At 40.1% G+C, this 25,448-nt stretch overlaps 1 protein-coding gene across 3 annotated transcripts in view; it reads left to right on the top strand.

The window, feature by feature from the left end:
• Positions 1-25,448, top strand: part of SMARCA1 (SNF2 related chromatin remodeling ATPase 1) — a 114,449-nt gene that overhangs the window by 67,372 nt on the left and 21,629 nt on the right. For all 3 annotated transcript variants that reach the window (XM_069074042.1, XM_069074043.1, XM_069074041.1), the window contains exons 16-19: positions 542-661; positions 6,861-6,971; positions 7,243-7,356; positions 17,412-17,534. In XM_069074042.1, coding sequence (XP_068930143.1) covers positions 542-661; positions 6,861-6,971; positions 7,243-7,356; positions 17,412-17,534 — 468 coding nt within the window. The remainder of the gene's footprint in view (positions 1-541; positions 662-6,860; positions 6,972-7,242; positions 7,357-17,411; positions 17,535-25,448) is intronic.

Genomic DNA, 25,448 nt, shown 5'->3' with positions numbered 1-25,448 from the left:
ACATTTTCCCCTTTGTGTTTATTTAATTTTCTTTGCTACTACATAAAACAATGAGAGCGTTACTGAAGTATTAGAATAATATAGTTTTTACTATTATCATTTTGTATGCAATTTAACTGTCATAAGATTTCTGTTTCTAAGGTCCTTGGTTGAATTTGGCATCCATAATCTTAGGGTGGCATGGACCCTACCATGATACCATCGTGCCCCAAATGTGCCTTTATCTCCTACGAGAACAGACTGATTCAAAGAAAATGGACTGAGCAAAGATTCTAATAGGAATGTATAGCCATTGGTCGAGAGTTGTTAGGAAAACAGCAAAGGGAACAAAGGGTCGATAGTGAATGGATAATTCTTCCGGCCGAGTAGAATTTCTCTACAGGTTAATATTTGATAAAGGGTCATTTTAGCATGTCTTTTGGACTCATCCTATTTTGGACATTGTAGGTCAAATGCTAGTGTTTAAATGGAGTTGGAAAATGTTGATAAGAGATAAAAAAAGAATTTGGCCATCTGAGTGTGCTTTACTCTGTGTGTTTAGACTGCGGAAATGAATGAACGGCTGCAGAAAATGGGAGAGAGCTCTCTTAGAAATTTCACCATGGACACCGAAACAAGTTTGTACAACTTTGAAGGTGAAGATTATAGAGAAAAACAAAAGGTAACTTTGAATGTGGGCCCAAAAGGACCGAGTTTCACAATTGTCCTTTATAAGCATGTATTTTTGCCATCTCTCGCATTCATCCCCTTTTTTTCACTCCTTTGGCCATCAGCCTAGTTTAAGCCCTCATTACTTCTTGCTTGGACTGCTTTAATAGCCTTCTAAACCGTTTCCTTGGTTCCAGTTTTTTTCTGGTCCATCTGCACGGCTTCCAAAACCTTCTTCCCGAGGCACAAGTCTGACCACATCATTCCTTCTGTTCAAGAACATTCAATGGCTGCCTCTTACCTAGGGGACAAAATACAGACTCCTCAGCTTGATGTGTAAAGCTCTCCACAACCTCCAGCAAACCCTTCTGGACATTTCATAGTACTTTCCATCCTATGGTCTTAAGTCCTGACAAATTAGGAGCTGTTTCCTGAACTCTGCATTTTCCCATCGTCAGCTACGCCTTTGCACCAGCAAAGTCTCTAATGCATGACCTGCTTACCTCAGCCTCTCAGATTGCTTCTTTTCCTCGAAGGCTTAGCCCAAGTGCTGCCACCTCCAGGAAATCCCTCTGATCCCTTCGTGTTATTAGTTATCTCTCTCTCTCTCCTCATATTAGCCCGCTTTTACTTTTCTGTGTCCATTTGTACCCCACAACAGAATTCCTTGAGGGGAAGGAATATTTAATTTTTTGTGTGTCTGTACCCTCAGTACCTAACATGAAGTGCTTTGTAGATATGAGTCCTCAAAGGACCTGTTCATTCCTCATTTTGGAGATCCAGATCACTGCTTGCCCTGACTCAGTGGAGAAGTCCTGGGGACTTGGCCAAGGTACCCCAAAGTTAAGTCTGTGGCACAAGCATGTTCGAACCTTGGGCTCCCCGGTTGTGAGCTCAGCACCCCACCCATCATACCAGGTTGTCTAATACTTCCTAAGTCATTCCTTCATTATTTACTGAAGTGAGTTAAATAAAAAGAATATAAGGTCCCATGGGATCACCAGATGATGGCTCTGGGGCTGGATAGGACCTTACAGGCTATCCAGTCCAGCTCCCTTATTTTACAGATGAGGAGCTGGGTCTCAGAAGGATGAAGTGCTTTTCCCATGGTCAGACATTTTACCAAATGTTTGAATGAGGATTTCAATCCAGCTCTTGGTGATTCCAATATCTCTTTGTCTCACCCCTAAAACCACTAAGCCAGACTTCTCATGATCATGAAATTTGATTGGAATTTAGCCTATATGCCATTTAGTCAGACCAAGTGAGCAAGCATTTACTAACTATCCACTGTGTACCAGGCCCTACTCTGTTAAACCTTAGGGTTACAAAGAAAGAGTCTAAAAAACTCTTAAGGAACTCACGGTCTGATGAGAGAGCCAACATGCAAGGAACTATATACAAACACTCTCTAGCCCGAATGAATTGCAGATAATCTCAGAGGCAAGGCACTGAGCTTAACAAGGACCAGGGAAGTCTTCTTGCAGAAAGCAGGACTTTAGCTTAGACTTAAAGGATACCACGGAAACCAGGAGGCGGAGATGAGAGGCAGAGAGTTCCAGGCGTGATGGACAGCCTGAGCAAATACTTAAGAGTCAGGAGGTGGAGTGTCTTTTCCAGGGCACAGCCAGGGGGCCAGTGACACTGGATTCCAGAGTGCGTGGAGGGGAGGAAAGTGTGAGAAGACTGGCAAGGTAGGAGGGGGCCGGGTTAAGAGAACCTTTAAAAGCCAAACTGAAGATTATAATATAATAAATTAGATGAGATATTTTTAAACTGGGGTTTCTTGGGCTTGGTTGGACCTGTGCTTGAGGAAAATCACCTGGCTGCAGAGAGGAGGCTGGATTGGAGAGAGGAGAGACTTGAAGTAGGTAGCCCCCTGAGCAGCCCATTGAAATAGTTCAGGCACAAGGTAATGTGGTCCTACCCCAGGGTGTTGGTAGTGTCAGAGATGCAATTGATGGACTTTGGCAATAGATTGGCTGTGAGGGGGTGAGAGTGAGTGAGGAGGCCAGGGGGACCCCGAAGTTGGGAGCCTTGAGAGACTAGGAGGATGGTGGTGCCCTCTAATTGGGAAGGGGGGTGTGGGATGAGGGATAAAGATAGTAGAATTCTGTTTGGGGCATATTTAATTTGAGATATCTCTGGGTTATTCCTTTTGATTTAAGGCAGTCCAGAGGACTTTGAAGATGGTTTACTCCAACCATCATTTTCTAGTTAGACTCCTTCCCAAGATATGGACTTAAAGAAGAAATGCTAAAAGAACTTTTTAATAGTGGCATCGCTAAAGCAGCCTGACATAATGGAACCCAGGGATAGCCTCATCAGGGAGACTGATCCTTCTTCAGCCTGGAATCTTTTAACACACATTTAAAGTCACCATTTTGTAAACTGGCCTAGTGAATATTATTCGATTTTTTTTCTTATATTTATCAGTTTTCTGAAGAAGCAGAGCTTTTGCTATTTTAGTTTATAGCATAACCAGTATATTAATGACGCTCAGCCCTGACTCTTGACTAACAGTTGAGGCCTAGCTGCATTTTACCTGTAAATTACTGTTGTAATGTGCAAAGCTGCTTTTTGCATGATCCTTTACTCATTCTGTGTGACTGATGAATTTGAAAATAGTGTCCAGGGGCTTATTGGTACTAAGAATGTTTTCTACTTTTGAGGGAAAAAAATTAATTTTGTAAGAGGCTAAATATCAATAAAAATATTGTTTCATTCCTAGGAAGCAAACTGATTAGAAAAAATAACATAGCTAATTTTAATCTACTTGGGTATTTTGTGTGAAGTTGCTAATTCTCTTAGCAATAAATTATATCTCATACAGACATAGAGGAATCTGTAGCTTTAGCCAAAGCATTTTGTCATAAACCTCAGTTATATTATAAAAGTGAAGGAGTCATTTATACACACAATAATAAATAAGCAAGATGGTTTCTCTGAAGACTTTGAGTCAAGATTACATTGAAATTTTGTGACTTCTGTTTTTCTAGGGGGGTTCTCAAGATGTGGGAAATATTCCCCTGAGAAGATAACTGAAACTTGAAGGGACATTGCTTGAATGCAAACCTTGACAAATATGTAGTGTGCCGATAAAGTAATGACATTGATTTTCATGTGTTAGGGTAAGCATATCTTGTATCAAGGGAAAGAATGAGTTCTGTTTTTGCGACTTTTTCAGTGTGACTGAGATCTCACGTAAGAAAGAGGCTAAGAGGTCAGTGCTGAAAATACAGATCAGAGGAAATGTTGTATTGTGGAGAGTTCATTGGTTTTGCCATAAGAACTGGGTTTGATTCCTCCCTCTGATGCTTACTGCCTGAGTGACCTTGATCACTTCTCCTCCCTAGGTCTCAGTTTCCTCCTCTGTAAAGTGAGGGGGTTTGGAGATTAGATGGCCTTCAAGGATCATCTCAGCTCTAGATCTAGGGTTTTTGAATGACTTTGAGCAAACCTTTCACTTCCCTGAACCTCAGTTTCCTTCTCTGTAAAATATGGCCTCTGCTGTCCTTTCTAGTTACAGATTTGGGGTCTACGTGTGTGACCTTAGGCAAGTCCCTTTACCTCCTTGGGTCTCAGTTTCCTTCCCTGTAAAATGAGGGGGTTGGAGAATATGGCTTCTGAGATACCTTCCAACTTTAGAACAGTGATCCTGTACATGGGGATAATTGTTGGGTCTATGAGAGTGGATATATGAAGGGAATAAGTTTCGAGGAGGAATAAGAGAAGACTAGGTCTTGAACCTTTTAAGCCTGATAGAACAGTAAGAGGAATTAATAGAGAGGGAAATCAGAGGAGAAGAGGGAGAGTAGTATTGTAAAGGAGGAAAGAATTTCAAGAAATCCTCTTGTCATGCATGTTATGTGAGGTTTGTGTGAGTTTAGAAACAGATTAGATCTCGTCTTATTGATAAGGCCCAAAATAAAAAGGGCATCTCCTGTCCAGTTCAACAAAACAAAGGAGCATTTCATAAATATTCACTGTGTTCTAGGGTGAAGGTGGGGCTGTAGTGCATAGAGCACAGGGCTTGGAGTCAGGAAGACTCATCTTCCTAAGTTCAAATCTGGCCTCAGATTTTTACTAGCTGTGTGACCCTGAACAAGCCACTTCACTCTGCTTGTCTCAGTTTCCTCATCTGCAAAATGAGCTGGAGAAGGAAATGGCAAACTGCTCCAGTATCTCTGCCTAGAAAATCCCAAATGGGGTCACAGTGAGTTGGAAGTGGCTGAAAAGTGACTGAACAATAATGAGTGTGCTGGGTACTGTTAGGCACTGGAGATACAATGACAAAAGAATGAAATGATCGCCAACCAGAGTCTCTATTTTGCGAGGGCCATACAACATTGATACAGAATTTTAAAATGGAAAGAGACTTGAGAAAAGACAGTTTACCACAGCTGCTGAGCTCAATGAGATGACCAGCCAATTGAGGAAGATTAGAAGTTTTGCTCTGTAGCAGGAAGGGGCAAGATGAGAGTAGGGAAGCTGAATTTGTAGTTGATCTACACAGAGGTGTGACTTCTCCAGCTGTGTTTGTCAGTTAGTCAGTCAACACACATTAAATTGCCTGCTATATGTCAGGTATAGTGCTGAGCGTCTCAGCAGGATAAGTAGAAGGTAGGGTGTGATCCAGCCTGGGAGTAGTGTTAGGACAAGGAACTGAGCACTCGGGGTGGGCAGAGCATATGGTTAAATTAGATAACTGCAGAATCAAGAACCTGAAGGGAAGAAAGTGGGCCAGAGTAGGACTGGTGACCTGGGAACAGAGAAGGAGGGATACTGAGGTAATATGATATAGTGAGTGGAGTCATTATCCTAACTTGGGGTCGGGAAGAGTTGAGTTTGAATGCTCCCTTAACACTAGCTGTAGTCCTGTGGCCAAGGCATAGGACTTCTTTGACTTTGTTTCCCCATTTGTAAAATGAGGATGAGGAGAGCCTGAAGTACTTACTTGAAGTAGTAGTACTATTTGGAAAGAGATAATGTCAAGTAATGTATAGAAAGCAATTTGTAAACCTTAGAGTGTTACAAAAAGGCCAGCTTTTAGCCACTTAACTGCTGCTTGCTTCAGTTTCCTCATCTGTAAAATGGGGATAATAATAGCACCTACCTTAGGTGGTGGTAAGGATCAAATGAGATAAGAGTTGTTACCTATTATTGTTGATATGAATAATAATAACTAAAGGTTGTAGGAAAGATGAAGGATAGGTTTAGGAGGGAGGTGGAGGGAGAGATAAAAAGGCTGAGCGGGGCAAGAAGAAGGAAGTTGAGCATTTAAGACCTTAGAGGGAGCCATTGTGAATGATGGTGTGGTTTAAGATAAGACCATCCCTGTGCATGACTGAGGTAGAGTCAAGGTTGAAATCTTGGGAGTTGAGGAGTCTGGGTGAAGTGGGACACCAAGGGGGCCTGAGGAGATATGATATCCATGTGTATTTTGAAGTGACCTTGGAGGCTGGTAGGTGACAGCACCAAGGACCCAGACTGGATGATCTGAGGAGAGGATGCCAGGGTGCAGAGAAGGGTGGTGGCAGTTAATGGGGTTCTGAATTCTATTTTCCAGCTGTGATCCTTGTTCCCCCCCTCCATTCTCTTCTTTCTCTTGGTTTCAATACATGTATGATAAACTGTTACTGTGATGTGGCCCATAGTCTTTACCCTTTTACTGCTAATTCTTTTTTTTCTTTTTTGCCTTTTGGAGGGCAACTGGAGTTAAGTAACTTGCCCAAGGTTACACGGCTAGTTTTTTTGTGTGGGTGTTAAGTGTCCTAGGCTGGAACTGAACTTGGGTCCTCCCAACTCTGGGGCCAGCGCTTTACTTACTGCGCCACCTAGCCGCCTCCTGCTTATTCTTTTAATCAATATATCAGCTTCCCTGAATCACTGTCTCCCTAGAGGTCTGTGAGTTCCTTTGATCCTCAGAATTCACTCACTGAGGTCATCTCATAATATAGAAGAGTCCTTTCATATCAGAATCCCAGAGGTCACGGACACTCCATTAGAACTGTTCAAGGGAATTTTAGCATAACTTTCAAAGCCTTTCCATTGAAATTCTCACTAGACTTGTTGAGACATTGTAGGTTTTGAAGCACCCCTTATGGTTTTCTCTTCAGGGTACAGTTAGTCCCCTCTCCTTTCAGGCATCGTCTCTCTTTCCCAAGCATGTTTTAGAAATCTTAAATACCTGGTTTTTGTTTGGTATCTAGCTCAGCATGATGGAGTGGATAGAGCCTCCTAAGCGAGAACGCAAGGCCAATTATGCGGTGGATGCCTATTTCAGGGAGGCTTTACGTGTTAGTGAGCCGAAGGTTCCAAAGGTAAGTGAAGGTGGTTCTGCATTCTAAATGTGGCTCGGTACCATGTAGAATAGAGCGTACCAGCAGCCAAATCATGTTTGTCTGACTTGGACAGCAATTGTGCCCCCAGAGGCCTGCTCTGACACACCCTCAAAGGGGGATGGAATCCTGTCCCCCAACACAAGTGTTGCAAAGGGGTCCCCCATACACAATCATTTTCTTTTTTAGCAAAATGAGTAAAATATCATTATGTATTTTTTTCCACTTTAATACATTTGTTTTCCTTCTACAGGCCCCCCGACCACCAAAACAACCAAACATCCAAGATTTTCAATTCTTTCCACCACGTTTATTTGAGCTTCTGGAAAAAGAAATTCTTTATTATCGGAAGACTATAGGTTATAAGGTAATTCCTCCCTGTCTACCACCCCTGTTTAGCTAGCCATGGACTCTATTGCGATATCAAAGTATCAATCCATTTGAATCTGGGCATAAGTAAGGGCAGACTGTGTTTATAAAATGAAAAGGAGATTTAAGGTGCCATGAAATTCCCCTGGATCACCAATTCTCCCTTAATGAGATGAATGAGCATTATGTAGTATTTGGATGCAATATCAATATAAAGTTTTGTGATGACTGTGTTTAAGCTGAGCAAAGCCTCAGTGAGGTATTGGTGTATGTAATTAACAGGAGGGCCATGATATGAGGTCAAGGAAATTGGGACTGAAGCCTATACATGGGCTTCCCATGTTTATGCTTGTGGATAGTTCTTACGGCTGCAGCATGTTTGCTTTTGGGGTTACTTCAATAGGAATGATAATGAGTTTATGAATTTCATTCAATTTGCCTTAGGACGTAACAGAATAGATGAAAGCCCTGTTTTCAAGGTGAACTAAAAGCTGTTAGAATAAGTTCACTGAATTGAGTTAAGTAAGAGTGGCAGGCTATTTCCAGAGGTCAAGAAATAAACTAATTAGTGAAGGGCTGGTTAAAAAAAATAGATGTCTATAGCCATAGGAGAAAATAAATACAGCAACCATATACCTGTTTTGCGTTTGTTAAAATCTTCAACTTTATGTATATCTGCAACTTTCCTTTGGATTATGACTTGGCTTGTGGCAGGGGTGGACTCTGATAGCTGCCAAGTACCCGGAAATGTTCCATGTTGCCAGTTGTGGAGTTAGGGTATAGAGCTTTTTAGCTCAGACTGCAGTGTGGTGAAATATTGAAAAGGAGCCCAACCAAGAAGACCCAAGCCTGCCTACAGTCTTGTATATGTTTCAGAAAACTTTTGGCTGGTCCGGGTACAGGAAGCTGGTTAGAGAACAATGAAGGAAATAGAAATGTGAATCTCTTAAAACCAACAGGACTGGATAAGATGTATCTTCAGGTTTTTAAAGCGATGGGCAGAAAAGCAGTACTGTTCTTCTGGAAAACTCCCAGAGGACAGGACTACAAGGAGTTTTTAGGAAAAGGAAGATAGTGAGATGGGAGTGGATGTAGGTGAGATGGGTTTGGGGACTGAAGAGGCACTCCAGCCTGGGTCTGAATTAAAACTGGACCAGATAAAAATAATCAAATTAGTAAGCCTATCATTATGTTTTTTTCTCAGTGGACTGGCTTATGACAAAAGTAAGGTTTTTTAAAATGACATTTTATTTTTTTAATGAACACAAATCAATTTTCTGTCCCTCCCACTCTTCTCTACTGAGAACAAGAAAAGAAAAACAAAACCCTTTTAACAAGTGCATAGAGATTTAAGGAGGTAAAAAATATAGTCTTTTAAAGTTTGAAGGCATAATATTCACATTTTAAAATCTGATATTTACCATGCTAATCAGAAGAAAGACCTGAAAAGGAGGCCTAGCATTTGATTCATGAACCCACTCATATACCTCAAAGTGGGGCTGAGCCATCTCAGCCTGAGATCTGAGATCATGGTCTTCTGCTGTCCAGAGATAACCTAAGGCCTATGAGCATAGCAACTGTGACCTAATGAATGGGGGATGGGATGTGTAGGCAAGGAACTGCAGTTAAGCAGTTAGAGAATGTTGGGTAGCCAATGATATATAGCTACCCCCCACTGGGCTACCCCAGGCTTCTAGAGCAGGGGTGGGGCTCAGCATGTGGTCTTCTGGGTCCTTAAGTGTGACCTTTTGACTAAATCTGAATTTTACAGTTTAGTAAAATTTAAATTCAGTCCAAAGACCACACTTAAGGACCTAGAAGGCCACAGATTCTCCACCCTTGTCCTAGAGAGTGTAACTTGGCTCTCTGATGAAACTTAACAGGGCAAATAGTGGTACCCATTGAATTTTGGGTACAGTCCTAGATTTAACTTAGTCGACTTCCAGTTTCAATTTAGCTACACCTGATTGCTGTCCCAGTCTGGCATTCTAAGAATAGCTTTGGGTTTTTTTTTCCACCCTTTTTTCTCCCCCATTCTCTGGCTTCTTCCCTTCCCTTCCCTCAGTAAGCCTGTATGTGGGATGATGTCTGCTGTTGCCCAGGGAGGTGGTATTGAGGGGGAATGGGAAGGAGGACAAGAATGGGAAGTGGGGGGGTAGGCCCCCACTGCTGCTCTCTCCTTTCCCTCTCTGTCTGAAAAGTTAATTGGCAGGGGAGAAGAGGGGAGAGTGGGGCTTTCTGCCACTATTCCGCCCCCTCCACCCCTGCTTTGTACCCTCTTCTGCAGTCCTAAGAAGACTTGGCTTTCTTTTCTACTCTAATGAGCTCCCCTGTTTCACCAGCAGCTTGGAGCTGAGGGAATTCCCACTGCTGGGGTCACATTAGAGAGAGATGTGCGCTTGGCATCCCAAGTCGGAACTTAGAATGCATTTCCCCATAGAAACGAGGCTATAAACAGTGGGTCAGTTCTGTAGTCATGGCTGAAATAGGCTGGGTTTGTTGGCCTGAGCTGGGAACCTAAGCCCCATTTATCACATAGTTTCAGTGGGAAAATACATTCTGCATTCCAAACACAATCTATGTAAGTCGAGGACTGCCTCTGTTTAGAAAAGAAAAACTAAATAGTGAAATTGAGGCTTTCCTGGCTTGAATTACAACCACTGGGAGAGTGAGGAAAGTCTCCTGTTGCCTGAGGGCAGCGTAGAGACCAGGGCTTGGGGGGCTGTTTCTGTTAGTGTTGAGGTAGGGTGGATTTGATCAGAAGATCTTACCCATCGCCAATTTTGGTCGAGGGTTCCTGGGTAGGGACCCTCGTCAGAAACGCTTCCATTGTGCGTTCAGAAACCACTTCTTCGGGCAGAAATTATTCACTCTGGTGAGTCCCCCCAAAGCCTTCCCTTTTATGTGAGTACTTATATCTTAAGATGGAGATATTTTTGTGTTCTTTCACTAATTTGATTAGTTAAAAGCTAACCTTGATTAATTAAAGGCTAAGTGTAAACATCCCCAAACAAAACATAACCTCCCCTTTCAGTTTCTCGGTGATCATGGAAGAAAATGACTCCAGATTTTTCTAAGGTGGATCTGTCAGTCAGTAAGCATTTATGAAGTGTCTGCTATGTCCTGGATCTTTTTTTATAGAGTATTTGATTGGGGTGGGGGTTACTTTTCCCTTAAGTTTGATGTGTATGTTACTGATCTTTAATCAGAAATGTTCAATAATGCCATATTTAGATTTGTAATTATTTTCATTAACTAGTAATCAGCAGAATTTTCAGAGTTCAGATATAGTCCTTATGGATGGCCAAAATTTGTCTGCTTAAAGGTAGATGTTTTTAAATAATTATCATTGTCTATTGTTTAATTAATAATATGTTACAATCAAGATTATAATGAATTATGATTCAGTATTCAATATTTATTATTCATTATGATTCCTGAGATCCCAAAATGAATAGATGGGGAGGCAGTCTGGTGTAATGACATATCACTAGGAGACCTGTCCTGTCTCACCTGTTTCCTGGCCATGTTATCTTGAATATGTATAACCTTCCAGACTCTCTTTCTTCATGTGTAAAATGTGATAATAATATATGCTAACTACCTCACAGGGTAAGAAAATGCTTTTTAAACCTTAAAATGCTGTGTAAATGCGAGCTGTTAGTCTAATAAATGGCTCAGAGTAAAATGTTTAGTTTTAGAAATGCTTGTTTAATTCCCAATCCTGATGTTATAAGCCAGTTAAAAGGACATGTAGTTAATCCTGTCCAAAAGTGATCAGTTCGCTCCCTGGTCTAGACATTTTAACTGAGTGATAAAATCCGGCTCTTTTTGTGATTATTTTTCAATTTTAGAAAGGATTTAGTAAGATGATTTCTTTTGGTCCAGACCTGTGTGGGAGCCCTCCTGGTACTTGGATAGGTCAGCCTCTCTTCTGTGCCTTTATACTCTTGGTGCCTGAGGCAGTGAGAACATGCATGTCAGAGGGTGTCTTCCTGACTGCCACTGCTGCCTCTCAGTTAATAATAGAACATAAACCAGTGCTTCTCAGGGGCTAGATTGTTCATGGACTGGGAGCCTTCAAAAGCGGCACCAACTTCTCAGGGCTAGTCACTAGAGTCACCAAGATCCATATCCTGGGAGAGGATAATTCAGCCTCTGGAAGTGATCAGTTTATATTCCTCTTGGAACATCACTTAAATATCTTCAGGGAAATAGTAGCAGAGTTGGATTTGAGATGTGGAGTGAAAGGGTTTGTCTGGGTGAGGAAAATGCAGATACCTTTGGCCATTTGTTTTCAGTCAGAATTCTGTAGGATTCCATAGGAATGAATGTTAGCGTTTGTTCCACAGGAAGGCAGTTGGCTCCTTAACGTTCATAAGTTTGGGGAATGGGCACTGTGTGTGACCAGTTTTGCAGAGGTACAACTAAAAGGGTTTGGGGTGATTTCAGGTTACTGTTTTCATTTTATATGCCATCACATCTAATCCTGCACTCCATATTTCTGTGGAATGCTGCCTAAAATGGCAGCGTGGGCTAAAGACAAAAAAAGGGCCTTCGCCTCTCCCCACCCCATAGCTCTTCATTAAATATTGCTTGGTTCGCTGCCTCAAAATCCAAATTGTGCTCAGAATTTCCTTTTAAAATCTCCTTTTTGAAGATTGCAGTTATCTGGGCCCAAATGATGACATACCGACCAAAAAACATGGCCAAACTTTCCAAGTACCTGTTCAGCATCATCCAAGGAGCCAGGCTCTAATTTGTCTGCCTCCGTCCACTAGAAGCCAAATACTGGCCAGAAGGAGATGAAGGAAAATCCTCTAATGGTCTGCCCACTCTATATATTGAGGGAGAGATTTTTGGAGCTTGTTGAACAAGCCACAGAAGTAACTCTTCTATCAGATTTGTAGAGAAGGTTTGACATTTAGAGTTAGTCTAGTGTTGAGGCTTTTAGCAAGTGAGCAGGAGTTGAGTTCTAAATGAAGGCATTAGTCTTAGTATGTATGATGCTTTATGTTGTAGATCCCAGAAGCCATTGTATTAAATATTTATTGTTCTAAACTTTGCAGTTTCCTTAACTCAAGTAGGATCTTTGATTGTGTGGAATTTCTAAATAAGAATAAACATTTTATTTTGTGTGATTAAGTCTTTTCTATTATGACAATTAGAATAATAATAATAGCTAGTGTTTACATATCTCTAAGGTTTGCAAAGCATTCTACAAATATTAACTCATTTTCTCCTCATGGCAATCCTTGGAGGTGGATGCTATTATTATCCCCATTTTAAAGTTGAGGAAACTGAGGCAGGCAGAGATTAAATGACTTGGCCAGGGAGGGACTGGGGCAAGGGGGAAGGTTTCATACTATTTACTGGAAGTTTTTAAAGCTGTAACTACTGGATAGTTTGGCTTAAAATTTCCATTGTAAGTTAGGGAAATGTCTTTATTCCTTGAGATTTACCTGCCAAGAAGTTTAGTGATGAACAGGTTCATTATTTTAGATATTTATATTTTCTTGAAAGGAATATTCTATGTCCTTGGAAGATAATTTTCTAGTCTTCCAATTTTGGCAGTCAGGTGGCATGGTGGAGTGCCCTTGGCTACTTAATTAGCTGTGTGACCTTGGGCAAGTCACTTAACCTTAGCCTGACTCGATTTCTTCACCCTTAAAATGAAAGGGTTGTTCTAAATGACCTCCAAGGCCCTTTCTAGCTCTCAGATTTGGTGGTTTTATCATCCTTTGAAGGATTTGGTTATACAGAGTGGAAAGGGGAATACAGGGAGGAGACTGACCTGGGAAGAGTCAGGGGAGCTAAAGAACACTGGGGAAGAAAAATGCTGGGGGCGTGCCCTATTCACTGCTTAGCAAAGCTTGTGCTTTTACCTCTTCAGCATCTCTCACATATTGCCCTTTCCACCCACACAGCCCCTGCATGAGTCTCCCAACTGGTCTCCAAACCATCCTCCATTTAACTGCACCTACATCATGTCACTCACCTGCTCAGTAAACTTCATTGGCTCCCTGTTACTTATAGGATCAAATAGAAAGGCTTGTTTGGCATTGAAAGCCCTTCACAACCTAATCCCTGCCTATCTTTCTAGCTATGTTACACCTTATTCCTCTTCTCACAACTTACTGGGCCTTAGAACTCTGACTCCTTTGAGGGTCCTCCCACCTTTTTTGCCCCTGCCCCCCTCCCCCAAGCTGCTGTGACTTTGCCTTCCAAATGATCCTGTCTAGATGGGAAGTTATGGTCCCTCTCAGCTAGATCTGAATCTCCTTTAGGGCAGCCTCCTCTGTATCCCCAGAGCCTAGCTCAGACACTTTATAAATGCTAGTTAATTGACTGACTGATTGATAGAGAATGACACTATGAAAGTACAATTTGGGCAAGGTTGTATACAACATGCAGGTTGTATTGGGGAGGGCAAATGATTGAAACTGATTAATGCAGTACAAAACAGCCAGAGCTGGCCTTGGGGGTCAGGAAGATCTGGGTTCGAGTCATTTCCCTGCTCTGTGTTCCAGGCATCTCACTAAGTGTAGGGGTTTCAAACCAGGTGCAAATTCATATTGCTAGAGGTATTTTCCTTTTAGGGAGTTCCCTATGCCAATGGAATTATAAGTCTGGTTCTCCACTCTACCCCCTGCCCCCCCCCAAGTATATATAGACCATTTGCAGCCAGAAAAGCTGGCATTTTATTATGTTGATGAAGGTGGGAGTGGTGTGAGCACAGGATTCCGAGCTACTTTTCCCTATCCCTAAAGGGCCAGCAATTCTGGGCATAGGGTACTTACTCTGAGCTCTCTCTCTGTAAGCAGGGGAGGATGGATGCTGTCCTCCTGCAATGGCTCCTAAGTTGGGGTCCTTGATCTGCATTAAAATAAATTGATAACTGGATTTCAAAATAATTGATTTCCTTTGTAAATCCTACACTTGATTTTATGTGCTTAAAAGCATTTGTTGGAAAAGGGGTCCATAGGCTTTCCCAAATTGCCAAAAGGATCTAAGACACAAAAAAGGGTTAGGATTCCTTCCTTCAGGGGTCTAGACAGAGCCAGGGGGCTAGGAATTTCCCTTTGTTAGTTGCCTCTCCAGCCGTGAGCCCTGTCCTTGAACTAACTCCTGACCCTTGGAACTTGGGAGACTTAGACATTTTGATCAGACACCGAGGTATCATACCTCTTTCTCCCAAGATCTGGGAGAATAGGTGGCAGACCCGTTGGCCAGGAGAGAGCAGGGCAGATCACCGTTCCCTCATTTCCTTACCAATCGTCTTGGATGGGCCCAAGTGTCCAGTCCAAAGGCCGAAGCTCTGCATGTCCTGCCCTCCCCTTTCTCTAGGCTTCCCGTTGGCAGCCATCATATCATGAATTAGCCTTCCTTGCTTTGGGCTCACATCTGTGCCTTTTGTCCTTGCTTTCTTTTAATCTCTTTTGACCTTGTTATGCATATGTTTCTTTCTCTTTCTGCCTAGCTCTGCCAAACAATCTCATATCTCTGTCACTGACAAAAACCATTTTTTCGAGTTTCTCGGCTATTATTCTATTTGAATGTGTGATATTACAGGTTCTTTACTTTGTTTCTTTTCTATATAGGTAAGTTAGCTCTTTGTCCAAAGGAGTATCATAGAGCAGCTATATATACGAGGAGCAGACCTTAACTGGAGGAGGGCCATTCCATAGGGACACCCTGAATTGCATCCTGCCATATCCTGCTTTTTTGGTTTTTCTTTTTGCTTGCATGTTTCTGCTGGGGCTGGTGTTTTTTGGTGGTTTTTGAACTTGGGCACAGCCCTGTCCCAATAGCTCATACAATATGCCGGCATGCTTTTTTGATCCAGTCTTCTTCCCTTACACATATCAATATCTTTATCCTAAGGTAAGAAATTAAGCATTTTAATCTTCTGAGTTATATGCTGTGTTCAACAAACATGTATTAAGTTTTACCATGTTTAAGCTCTGAGCTCTCTGAGGGGGGAATGGAGAGCTGAATAAGACACTCTTTGTTCTTAAGAAGCTTTATAATCTAGCTAACTGCGCCTCCATTTTCCCCTCCGTAAAATGAAGGGGTTGGATTCCATGGCCTCTCAGGGATTTCTAGCTCTCCACCTGTGAGCCCAGAAGACAGACACATAAATAGCTATTTAAGATAAATTAGACCATAGTAAGTGGCATTTTAGGGGAACCGGAGAGGTTTTACAAGAGTTTGGTAGGGAGGAGCTTTACTTCTGGGGAAGGGGGAAGGAGTGAGGTGGTGGAGGCCAACCGAAAGCTTCATGGAGGAGGTAGTGTCCAAGTTCGACCTTGAGGGCAAGTGAATGTGGGTGAGAAAGGAAGAGAGGAAGGGAGGGAGGGAAAGGAAAGGAAGAAGGAAGGGGCCATACATTCCAAGTGTTGAGCCAAAAGCCTGGAGACCAGAAGGATGAATTCGGGAAAGGTGAGTCTCTGCCGGGTTAACCCATACATCAGTGAAAGACAGTATATAGTGTGGGGGAAGGTGGGAAAGGTAGGCCGGAACTGGATCATGTCAAAGGGAAAATGTTTGCAATAGGTATTTTAGAGTAATATTTAAATTCCTCATGAACACTTGGACCTACAGATTTGTTTCTTTTTTTAAAACAACAAATTGAGGAAGAGTATAATTCCAATATATCTTAAACATGACAGATGCTTCTCTTCATTCTGCTGTATTACATTCAGCCTTTAAAGGTCAAGTGTTTTGTTTTTATGATTCTGTACTAAGCTTAGGTGAGAGTGGTCACTTGGGTGTTAAATTAAAAAGGCCTTGTTTTCCAACTCCCCACATCTCCATCAAACATGCATCACATTTGGAAAGTGAGTAATATGATATTCTATGACATTCACATATAAAAGAAACCCATTCCAGGGGGCTTACCTGGTACCCACAGGGAATGCCATTGTTTTCCTTAAAGACACCTTTTAGTTTTGAAGCTTTTTTTGACAGAAATCTTTTTATGACATCATGGAGTACCATTAACGATGTTCCCTTTTATTAGATGTAGGTACAAACCTGGCTGTCATAGATAGAGACATAGAGGTGGGTTAATGACTTGTTACTACACTTCAGACCATGTGTATGTGGTGATGTGGTGATTGTCCCTACTGTGAGTGTGGTGCTCTCCTCCTCTTAGGAATTTTGGCCTCCCTCAGCTGAGATTTGCTGTCCCTTCTCTGCCTCTGGCTCCTCTTTCCTCAGTGTTTGCCACTTGCTGTGTCTTCCTCCTGCCCCCATCCCCACTCCCACCCTGTCTCTTATGGCTCGAACCCCTACCATCTCTGTCTTTACTTTTCTTTTCCACTGCCTACTGCCTGCCATCTCTGTCATCTCTTCTGCTCTCTGCCCTCAACATTGTCAGTCCGTGCCATGTTTACTGTCTCTTCCTCTCTGCCCTCTTCTCACATTTTTTCTCTCGTCTTGCTAGGCTCCTATCACTGCCCTCCTGTATTAAGCTTTCAAGTTTAAAAAAAATGGACTGGTTATAGACATTAATGGCCAGGCAGAATACCCTCTGCATTTGTGTGACTGACTTACCAGACATAACACATTGGGTGTAGGCTTTGGTTTTCCATTTCTTCTTACCCAAAGACTGAGATGGCAGGGGATGGGTGTGGACTGAAATTTTTGAAGCTGATCTGAGTCTAGGGTCAAATGCTGGATAGTTGTCTTGTGTGATGCTGGTATTGGGGGGAAAAGTTGGGGAGAGAGGAGAGAGAGAATGAGAATTCTCTATATGTGATTATGTACATAGGAGACATAATTGATCACATGGCATACTGTAGTCTGAGGTACAATGAGGTAGTCCTGATTAGGCTGTTAATACAGTCACTATGTGGCACATTGAAAAAACGATTTTCATTCTGAGAATGTCATGACAGATGAAATGGTTCCTTTCGTAATAAATGTGGCAAAGGCTATCTCCACGTATTTAGAGTTTATGTTGTTCATTAAGTTGGCTGTGTGTCTGGAGCCATAAGAAGATCACTCCCTAACTGCTTGTTCCTTACTCTTTGCTGTGCTGATTTGTAGGTTCCAAGGAATCCTGACCTTCCCAATTCAGCCCAGGCTCAGAAAGAGGAGCAGAAGAAGATTGATGAAGCCGGGCCTCACACAGCTGAGGAGACTGAGGAGAAAGAAAAACTTCTCACTCAAGTAAAAATTTCTGTATCTGATAGATTTGTAAACCCTTCCCCCAGAGAGTCAGGAGGTGCACTAAACACACTTAGGAAAGAAAGCACGAAGGACAGAGTCCCTTTTCCTGACTCTACAGGTGACAAGAGCTCAGAGGCACCTTGCCAATATCCTTTTCTAGCAAAATAATGAGCAAAATACAATTACTTGTATTTTGAGCTGCCTATCATTTGCTGGCAGTTCTATCCCAATTAAGGCCCTTCTTGGCCTAACTTGACCCTGCACTGCTCTGGAGAGAACATGTCCCCAGGCACAAAGCTCTATTACTACCTAGTTTTCTAAAGTCCAAGAAATCACTTCTCTCTGAGCCTTAGTTTCCTCATCTGTAAAACAACAGGGTTGGGCCTCTGAATCCTTTCAACATTTTAAAAGACAAATCCTCTTCAACATACCGATTATAAAGGGATTCCAGGGGAATCTGAGACATGTTTTATAACAACCATTTTTAGAAGAACCATTACATTTTAAAAAATCTTATTATAGGGTCCTTTAATTATGCTGATAGGAAATTATTATTTTATTTTTTGATATTTGAATTGCTTTTGCTAATTAATAATAATTGGCAACTTAAAATGTACCCTATTCATCAATCTTTATTTCTAGAATGATCTTGTAATTCTCAGAGGAAAACTTAGAAATCTTTTACCTTTCTAGGAAGGCTTTGACCATACCTGTGAGAGATTTGTAATGTAGTTGTTTATGTCTCACACTTCTTCAGTTGGAAATGGAATTTTTTCTAAGGTGATCATTGATCACTGAATCATTAAAAGTTCACAATTAATCAAATTGATAACTTTTCCAATTAAACAAAGTAATGATGCTTTCATGTAACTATTGCTTTATTGTGTATTCCAGATAGCATAGTTGTAAAATAAATGACAGATAATTGGAAGTTGGACTTAAAAGGTTTTTGTGAAGTAAGAAGATGGTACCTCTTTCAAAAATGACATTTTATTCATTCCTTTTGTCATGCCTATTGATGCCTTGTGACAAAATAATTAGCAAAAACATAGAATGTGTGGAACCATGTCTTGTACTGATTATGTCATTTTGCCCCAGGATCCCCCCTTGGCTGTAAAGGAGGGAGCTATATGTGTTTCTTTATTTCTTCTTTAGGATATTATGATTCTTATGGTTATAATTGACTTCCTTTTAGTGCTCTTTTCATTTACATTGTTGGAGTCATGGATATATCATCTTCTTGGTCCAGCTGATTTCAATCTGCATCAGTTCATACAAATATTATCTATCTCTGAACTCATTCATCTTTTGCTGTACCACAATTTCCTATTATATTCTTTCATCATAGATTTTTTGTTTGTTTTTTTAACCATTCCTAAATCAATGAATGCTCATCTTTCCATTTTGTTATTATTTTTTTGCTATCAGAAATATCTGTGCTTTGAATATTTTAGTATATTTTATATTAAATAAAGAATATTTTAGTATAACTATATATTCTATATTAAATATAGAATATTTTAGTATATCTATATATATTCTATATAGAATAATATAGTATATCTATCTATACTGTGTAGATATATATCTATATCTATTCTATATTCTATATAGAATATTTTAGTATATCTCATTGGAGCTCTGTTTCTGTCTTTGACTTTCTTAGATTATATACTCAGCATTCCTGGGTGAAAGGGTGAAAGGGCGAAAGGGCAAGGACATTTTAATCATTTTTCTTGAAGAATTTCAAACTGGTTATCCAAAATATTAGGGCCACTTCACTGCTCCACCAACTCTGTCCACCAGTGTGCCCTCGATTCCACAGCCATTCTAGCATTGACTACTTCCATCTTTTATCTTTCTTGCCACTTCACATAGTGTGAAGTAGAACCTCAGAGTTGTTTTAATTCCCATTTCTCTCACTATCAATGATTTGGAACAATTTCATTTGTTCACTTAGAGATTACAGTGCTTCTTTTGATAACTGTTCATATCCTATGATTACTTAGCTTAGGCAATGACTCGCAGCACTCCAGTACTTTAGTCAGCGCTTTATATTTTAGATATCAGACTTTTTTGGCCAAAAATCGATGCAAATGTTTTTGTATTCGCCACTGTTTCTTTTCTAATTCTATCTTCATTGATTTTACTCCTGTGAAAGTGTCTTAATTTTATGTAGTCAAAATCGCCCATTTTACCTTTTATGTTATACTTTATCTCTTGTTTAGTTAAGAATTCTTCTCTAGTCTTTGGTGTGGAAGGTACCCAATCTTTTGTCTTCTGATTTTCCTTGGGCATGGTTTTGGATATTCAGATAGTGCATATACTTTGAGCTCATTATGGCATTGTATTCTTACCCTGATCACAACCTTCCAAAGTTTTCCCAGCACTTCTTAACAAGAACAGAGTTTTCTCCTATTTATGTTCTTAAGATTATCAAATATTGTTCACCTTTTTGGGCAGGTAGGTTGCATGGTCAAGAGAGTGCTGATACTAGAGTCCAGGAAGACTTGAGTTCAAATATGGCTTCAGAGACTTACTAGCTTTGTGCCCCTGGGCAAGTCATTTAACCCTTTTTGTCTCAGTTTCCTCATCTGTAAAATGAGCTAGAGAAGGAAATAGCAAACCACTCCAGTATCTGCCAAGAAAACCCCAAACGGGGTTATGAAGAGTTGGACATCTGAAATAACTCATTTTGGGGGTGTAAGCATTTTTGCATGTTTGTCTACAGTCAATGCTAGTAGCTTTAGTTTCTGTTTTATAATCCATACCAATTAGTTTTTTTGGCTATTACTTTTTTATTTACCTTGAGGTCTAAGGATGCTATTTATCCTTCATTTATACTTTTTTCCCTTTATTCCCTCTGAGATTCTAGAATTTTTGTTCTTGTAACCAAATTTTGTTAGTTGCTCGAGTAGTTCTAGAAAGTCTCCCCTCAGCAATTTGATTGTCATGGAACTAAATTTATAAATTTCAGAAGCATTGAGATTTTTATTATTTTGGCACGGCCTGACGGTGAGCTTTGAGTAGCTCTTCTATAAAGAGAGTTTTCTAGTATTTGTGTACATCTTAATGGTGTTCTCCTGGTAGGTTATTTCCAAGATACTTAATGCATTTTGTAGGTATTTTCAATGAAATTTCTCTTTTTATTGTTACTTTCTGGTTTTGGGTTGTACTGTCTAGAAATGGTAAGTTTTTTTGTGGATTTATTTAGTATCTTGCAACCTTGCTGCTGCTGTTAGTCATTTTACTACTAAGCTGATTTTTCAGGGCTTTCCTAAGTATGGCAGCATGTAATCTACAAATAAGGATAGTTTTGTCTCTTCTTTACCTAAGCTTATGACTTTGAATTTGTTCTCTGTTACTGCTACAACTAACTGCTGCCCATAGAGCAGGCAATGCCACTTAGCTGAGGAAACATATGCCAAGTAAGTCAAAGCACCACCACCACCACTGCCACCTTGGCAACAGGTTCCACCCTGAAACCCTGATGTAGACTGCTCAGGTCCTAAGTGTCCCAAGCTACCAGACCTGGTCCCAGCCTAGTCCCCACAGCCATGAACACTAGCAACAACTACCAACCAATTGTGAACTCTAGGAGCTCTTGGACTGGCAGCATCTCCCATATGACCACTCCTATTTCTAGCTCAGCCCCACAGCCATCATCCTTTGAAGGAGGGTCCAACCATCCCTACCAATCGATAACCAACTGCTACTCATAGAACTGGCAAGCTAGCCTAGCTGAAGCAGCAGGGCACCTCGGGGAAAGACAGGAGACAACATGTTCTGGGTGAATGTGTCTAGCCCCTATACCCTCAGCCACCATCCTGGGAACCCCTGTGGAGATGGAGCCTGGCCACTTTTCCCAAAGACCCAGAAAGGAAGACCCACCAAAATCCTTGGGATTGTCAGATGGTTCAAAGTTAGAAAGTGATAGTTTTTTATCAGTGGTTGTGACATCAAGGAAGAAGCATTACCACCTGCTTTGTCATTGTGCCTTAAAGAACATGGGACCTGCATTTCCATCTGATTTATATCCAAGATCTTCTCTAGGCTGTGTCTCCTTCCTTGAGTTCCTTGATTTTAAAACATACTAGTTCTTGGTTTTAAATAGATGCTTTTGATCACGTAAGAGCAAGGCCCTTCCAGCCCTTTGCTTTTTTGAGTTTGTGACATAAATGAGTGCTTTTTTGTCAAAGGACCTAATGAAATAGTCTTGTGGTTTTTGATATTGTTGTTTGTATGATTAATTACCCCGATTGTTTTCCTCTTGAACCAGCCTAGCGCCCTGTTATGACTCTTAGTAAAAATGAATTATTTTCTAGCTCTATGGATTGAATTTAAATTTTTTTGCATCAATATTCATTACTGAGATTGGCCTATCATTCTCTTTCTCTGCTTTGTCCCCCTTTTTTATTATTAGGACCATATTTATCTCAAAAAAGGAGTTTGATTAGAGTTTTTTCTCTTATAATTTATATAGCATGAGTATTAATTGCTCTTTATATGTCTGATGGAATTTACTTATAAATCCATCTGGCCTGGGTTTGTCCTTCCAATCTCCCCCCTTTTTTTTTTAAAGCAATTGGGGTTAAGTAACTTGCTCAAGGTTACACGGCCAGGTGTTTCTGGGTGGGTGCTAAGTGTCTAAGCCCGGATTTGATCCCGACACTGGACTCATCCTGACACTGGAGCCGGTGCTCTTACTCACTGTGCTACCTGGACGCCCCTTCCAATCTCCCTTTTGCAGGTAACTTATGGCTTGCTTAATTTATTTTTCTGATATTAGGTTGCTTAAGCTCTATTTCTTGTTGTGTTTGGTTATCTTATATTCTTATAGATCCTCATCAATTGACTAATTAGTTTTGCTGGAATATACTTATATGTCTTAATTCTTGATAATTTTTATTTCTTCTCTGATGGGAATTTACTTATTTCTTTTTGGGTTATTTGTTTTCCCTCTATCTTTTCTTTATATTAGGTTAACAATTTACTGTTTTTTGTTAGTCTCTCCAAAATGTTTTAGTTTCTCTTTATTCCCGTAAGTTTAAAGATTTCTTCTTTTGTATTTATTTTAGAGTTGCTAATTTATTTTCTAGTCTTTTAAATTATATGCTTTGTTCATTGATTGTCTCTTTGTCTATCTTGTTAATAAAAGTTTTCAGAAATAAACAATTTAATCTGAAGACAGCTGCACTATCATCCCAAAAGTTTTGGTATGCTGTTTCATTGTTACTGTCTTTAACATAATTCTTGTTTATGATTTGTTTTTTGACTCAGTTCTTATTTAGCATGTCATTATTTCATCTTCTTTTAGGCCTGTATGTTTTGCTCACATTTCCTTCATTTTTGCTCATTTTTTTTGTGAAGTCTCTAAAAGGAGGCGTTTGTTAGAGCTACCTTTTTACATTTGTTTATGATTTTTAAAACTAGCTGCCATGCAGCTTGGTACATATACATTTACTACTGTTATTTTCATTGTCTATGGGTGCCCTTAAGCATAATGCAGTTTCCCTGTTTGTCTCTCTTGACTTTTTTGATTTTTATTGTTGCCTTATCTGAGATCATGATTGCAACTCTGGCTTTTTATAGTTGCCTGAAGCAGAATAGACTTTCTTCTATCCCTTCATTTTCACCTTTTATGTGTCTATACTTTTAAAAAGCATTTTTTTGGTAGGGAGCAAATTCTTAGCTTTTGTTTTCTTTCATTTTTTTTTAAGCAATTGCAATTAAGTAACTTGCTCAAGATTACATGGCCAGGTGTTTCTGGGTGGGTCATTACTTTTCCTAGCCAAACTCTTTGAGTTTCCTTTTATTTTTTGGTCTTTCTCTTTTGTTTAACAACTTAAAGTACAGTCAGTTTACAGCACATTAGAAACATTCACAGAAGTGAATCAAAACATTGCCATATTTATATCTTATTTTCATTTTTTTCCCTGAAACACAGAAAAATGAAACTATGCAGTTGTGTTGTTAAAAATTCTACTGGGCTTGCCCACTTGCTATATTATGAATGAAGATTGCTGAATGCATTTGAACAGAGCAAGCTTAAGTAGTAATATAGGGCATGAGAGGTCCCCCCACAACTTTTAGTAGTTGAATTTATTACCCTGAAAAGGAACTACATTTCTTTTTTTAAAAGGAGGAAGGGGCAGCTAGGTAGCAATGAATAGAGCACCAGCCCTGGAGTCAGCAGGACCTGAGTTCAGATGTGACCTCAGACACTTGGTCACACTAGTTGTGTGATGCTGCACAAGTCACTGAACCCCAATTGCCTCACCTTCCCCTCTCCAAAAAAAAGAAAAGAACAAAAGAAAAAGGAAGAATATGAAGGTGGGCATGGGGGGAAGCAGTAGGTTTAAGATGATCTTAAATATTTTCCAACTTGAGCAGTTTTGTAGTCCATGGTGTATTTTTTAAAATTAAATTTTTTAGTTTCTCTATATTTTTGTAAGTTTAAAGATTTAGTGTTTTGTATTTGTTTTAGAGTTGCTAATTTGTTTTTTAGTCTTTTAAATTGTGTGCTTTGTTCATTGATTATCTCTTTGTCTATTTTGTTCATATAGCAAAAGTAGGGGGTGGGAATGAGCACAGGGATGTGTTACAGCCAGCTGCTATTGGATGGTGAGCTGGTTGTCAGATTTTCAGTGTGAGCATTTACCTACACCTTGGAAAAAAGGCAGGGCTTGCTTTATTTTGTTGATTGTTTAGTCTAGAAAGTGATAGAAAAAATGTTAGTAACACAGGTTAAACTTGAAAGTGTGCATATTTTTTTTCCCTGGAGAGCCAAACGTTTACTCTGACACCCCTGGATGAGTGTATCTGTAAAGTTTCTCCTGATGGCTTCTAAGACATGTTAATTAATACCCCAAGCAGTTAAAAAATAGCATGATAGCTTTTAGTGAAGAAATTATCAAGACAGTATGATATTCATACAAATTCAATTTTCGAGTATCCCTTTAAGTACAGTGATTTGGAATAACAAGTAGAGTGACAAAAATTTGGGGGGTAAATTCTGCTCCATATTTTCCCAGTGTTTGGACTGATCCCTCCAAATCCTTAACATTTGAATGGAAACAAATGTTTCTTTTTTAATGCGTCTACACGCTCAAAGGACTGAACAAGTTTAGAAAAACAACTGATATTCCACGTGGGCTGGATTCAAAAGAAACATTTACCCAGAAATTCAAACTACAAAATGAAACAGTTTGTGGAGTTAAAAGATATTTTGTAAACTTCCTTCTTGAGGTCAGAGACTATTAAATTTTTTATTTGCATTTCTAGTGCAATGCCTGGTGCATAGTAGAAACTTTAATTAATGCTTGTAGTGTATGTGAGCCCTACTATATGGAAAAGTATAGGGGCTTCTGGGAAATCCAGACCTGCTTCTACTTTTGCTAAGCCTTCATGCTTCCAAGTTTTTTGTTTTCTGCTTCTCTAAGACATCTGGCCATATTCTCCACTTCTTCTGTGTACTTAAGCATTTCTGCCATAACTGGAGTAGGGAGAAAAAGTATACTGGGCTTGAAACATCAAGGGAAGTAGTTCCATCTTGGTTGTCTATTGTCTGGGGGTCAATCCTCTAAATAGTTCTCTTCTGGGGGAAGCATTGGTTCCCTCAATTTTTCCTGTCATCAAAGGGCAAGTAAAGGGATTATTGCATTTAGCATCTCCCCTAGGCTGCTGCTGCTGGGAGGGTCTTTCATGGCCTTTCCCAGCCTTTGGGTCTTTAGTCAAAGGTGGGACCATTTCTCCAGCATTTTAACTCAATTTAAAAAATGATCTACTAGCTTCCCATATAGTTATCATTACCTTGGCTATTACTATGCAGCATTTATTGATCAGTAATGATATTAGTTCTATACATTTTTTTAATAAATTTTCTATAAATAAAATTAATAAGCTTTAGAATTA

Source organism: Petaurus breviceps, unplaced genomic scaffold (genome assembly GCF_028583685.1).
Source record: "Petaurus breviceps papuanus isolate PSGF00001 unplaced genomic scaffold, PetGlider_PUasm1.0 90881, whole genome shotgun sequence".
In the NCBI taxonomy this organism is placed as follows: Eukaryota; Metazoa; Chordata; class Mammalia; order Diprotodontia; family Petauridae; genus Petaurus; species Petaurus breviceps.
The sequence above is the reverse complement of the archived record's forward strand: the minus strand, read 5'-3'. Positions and strand labels throughout refer to the sequence as shown.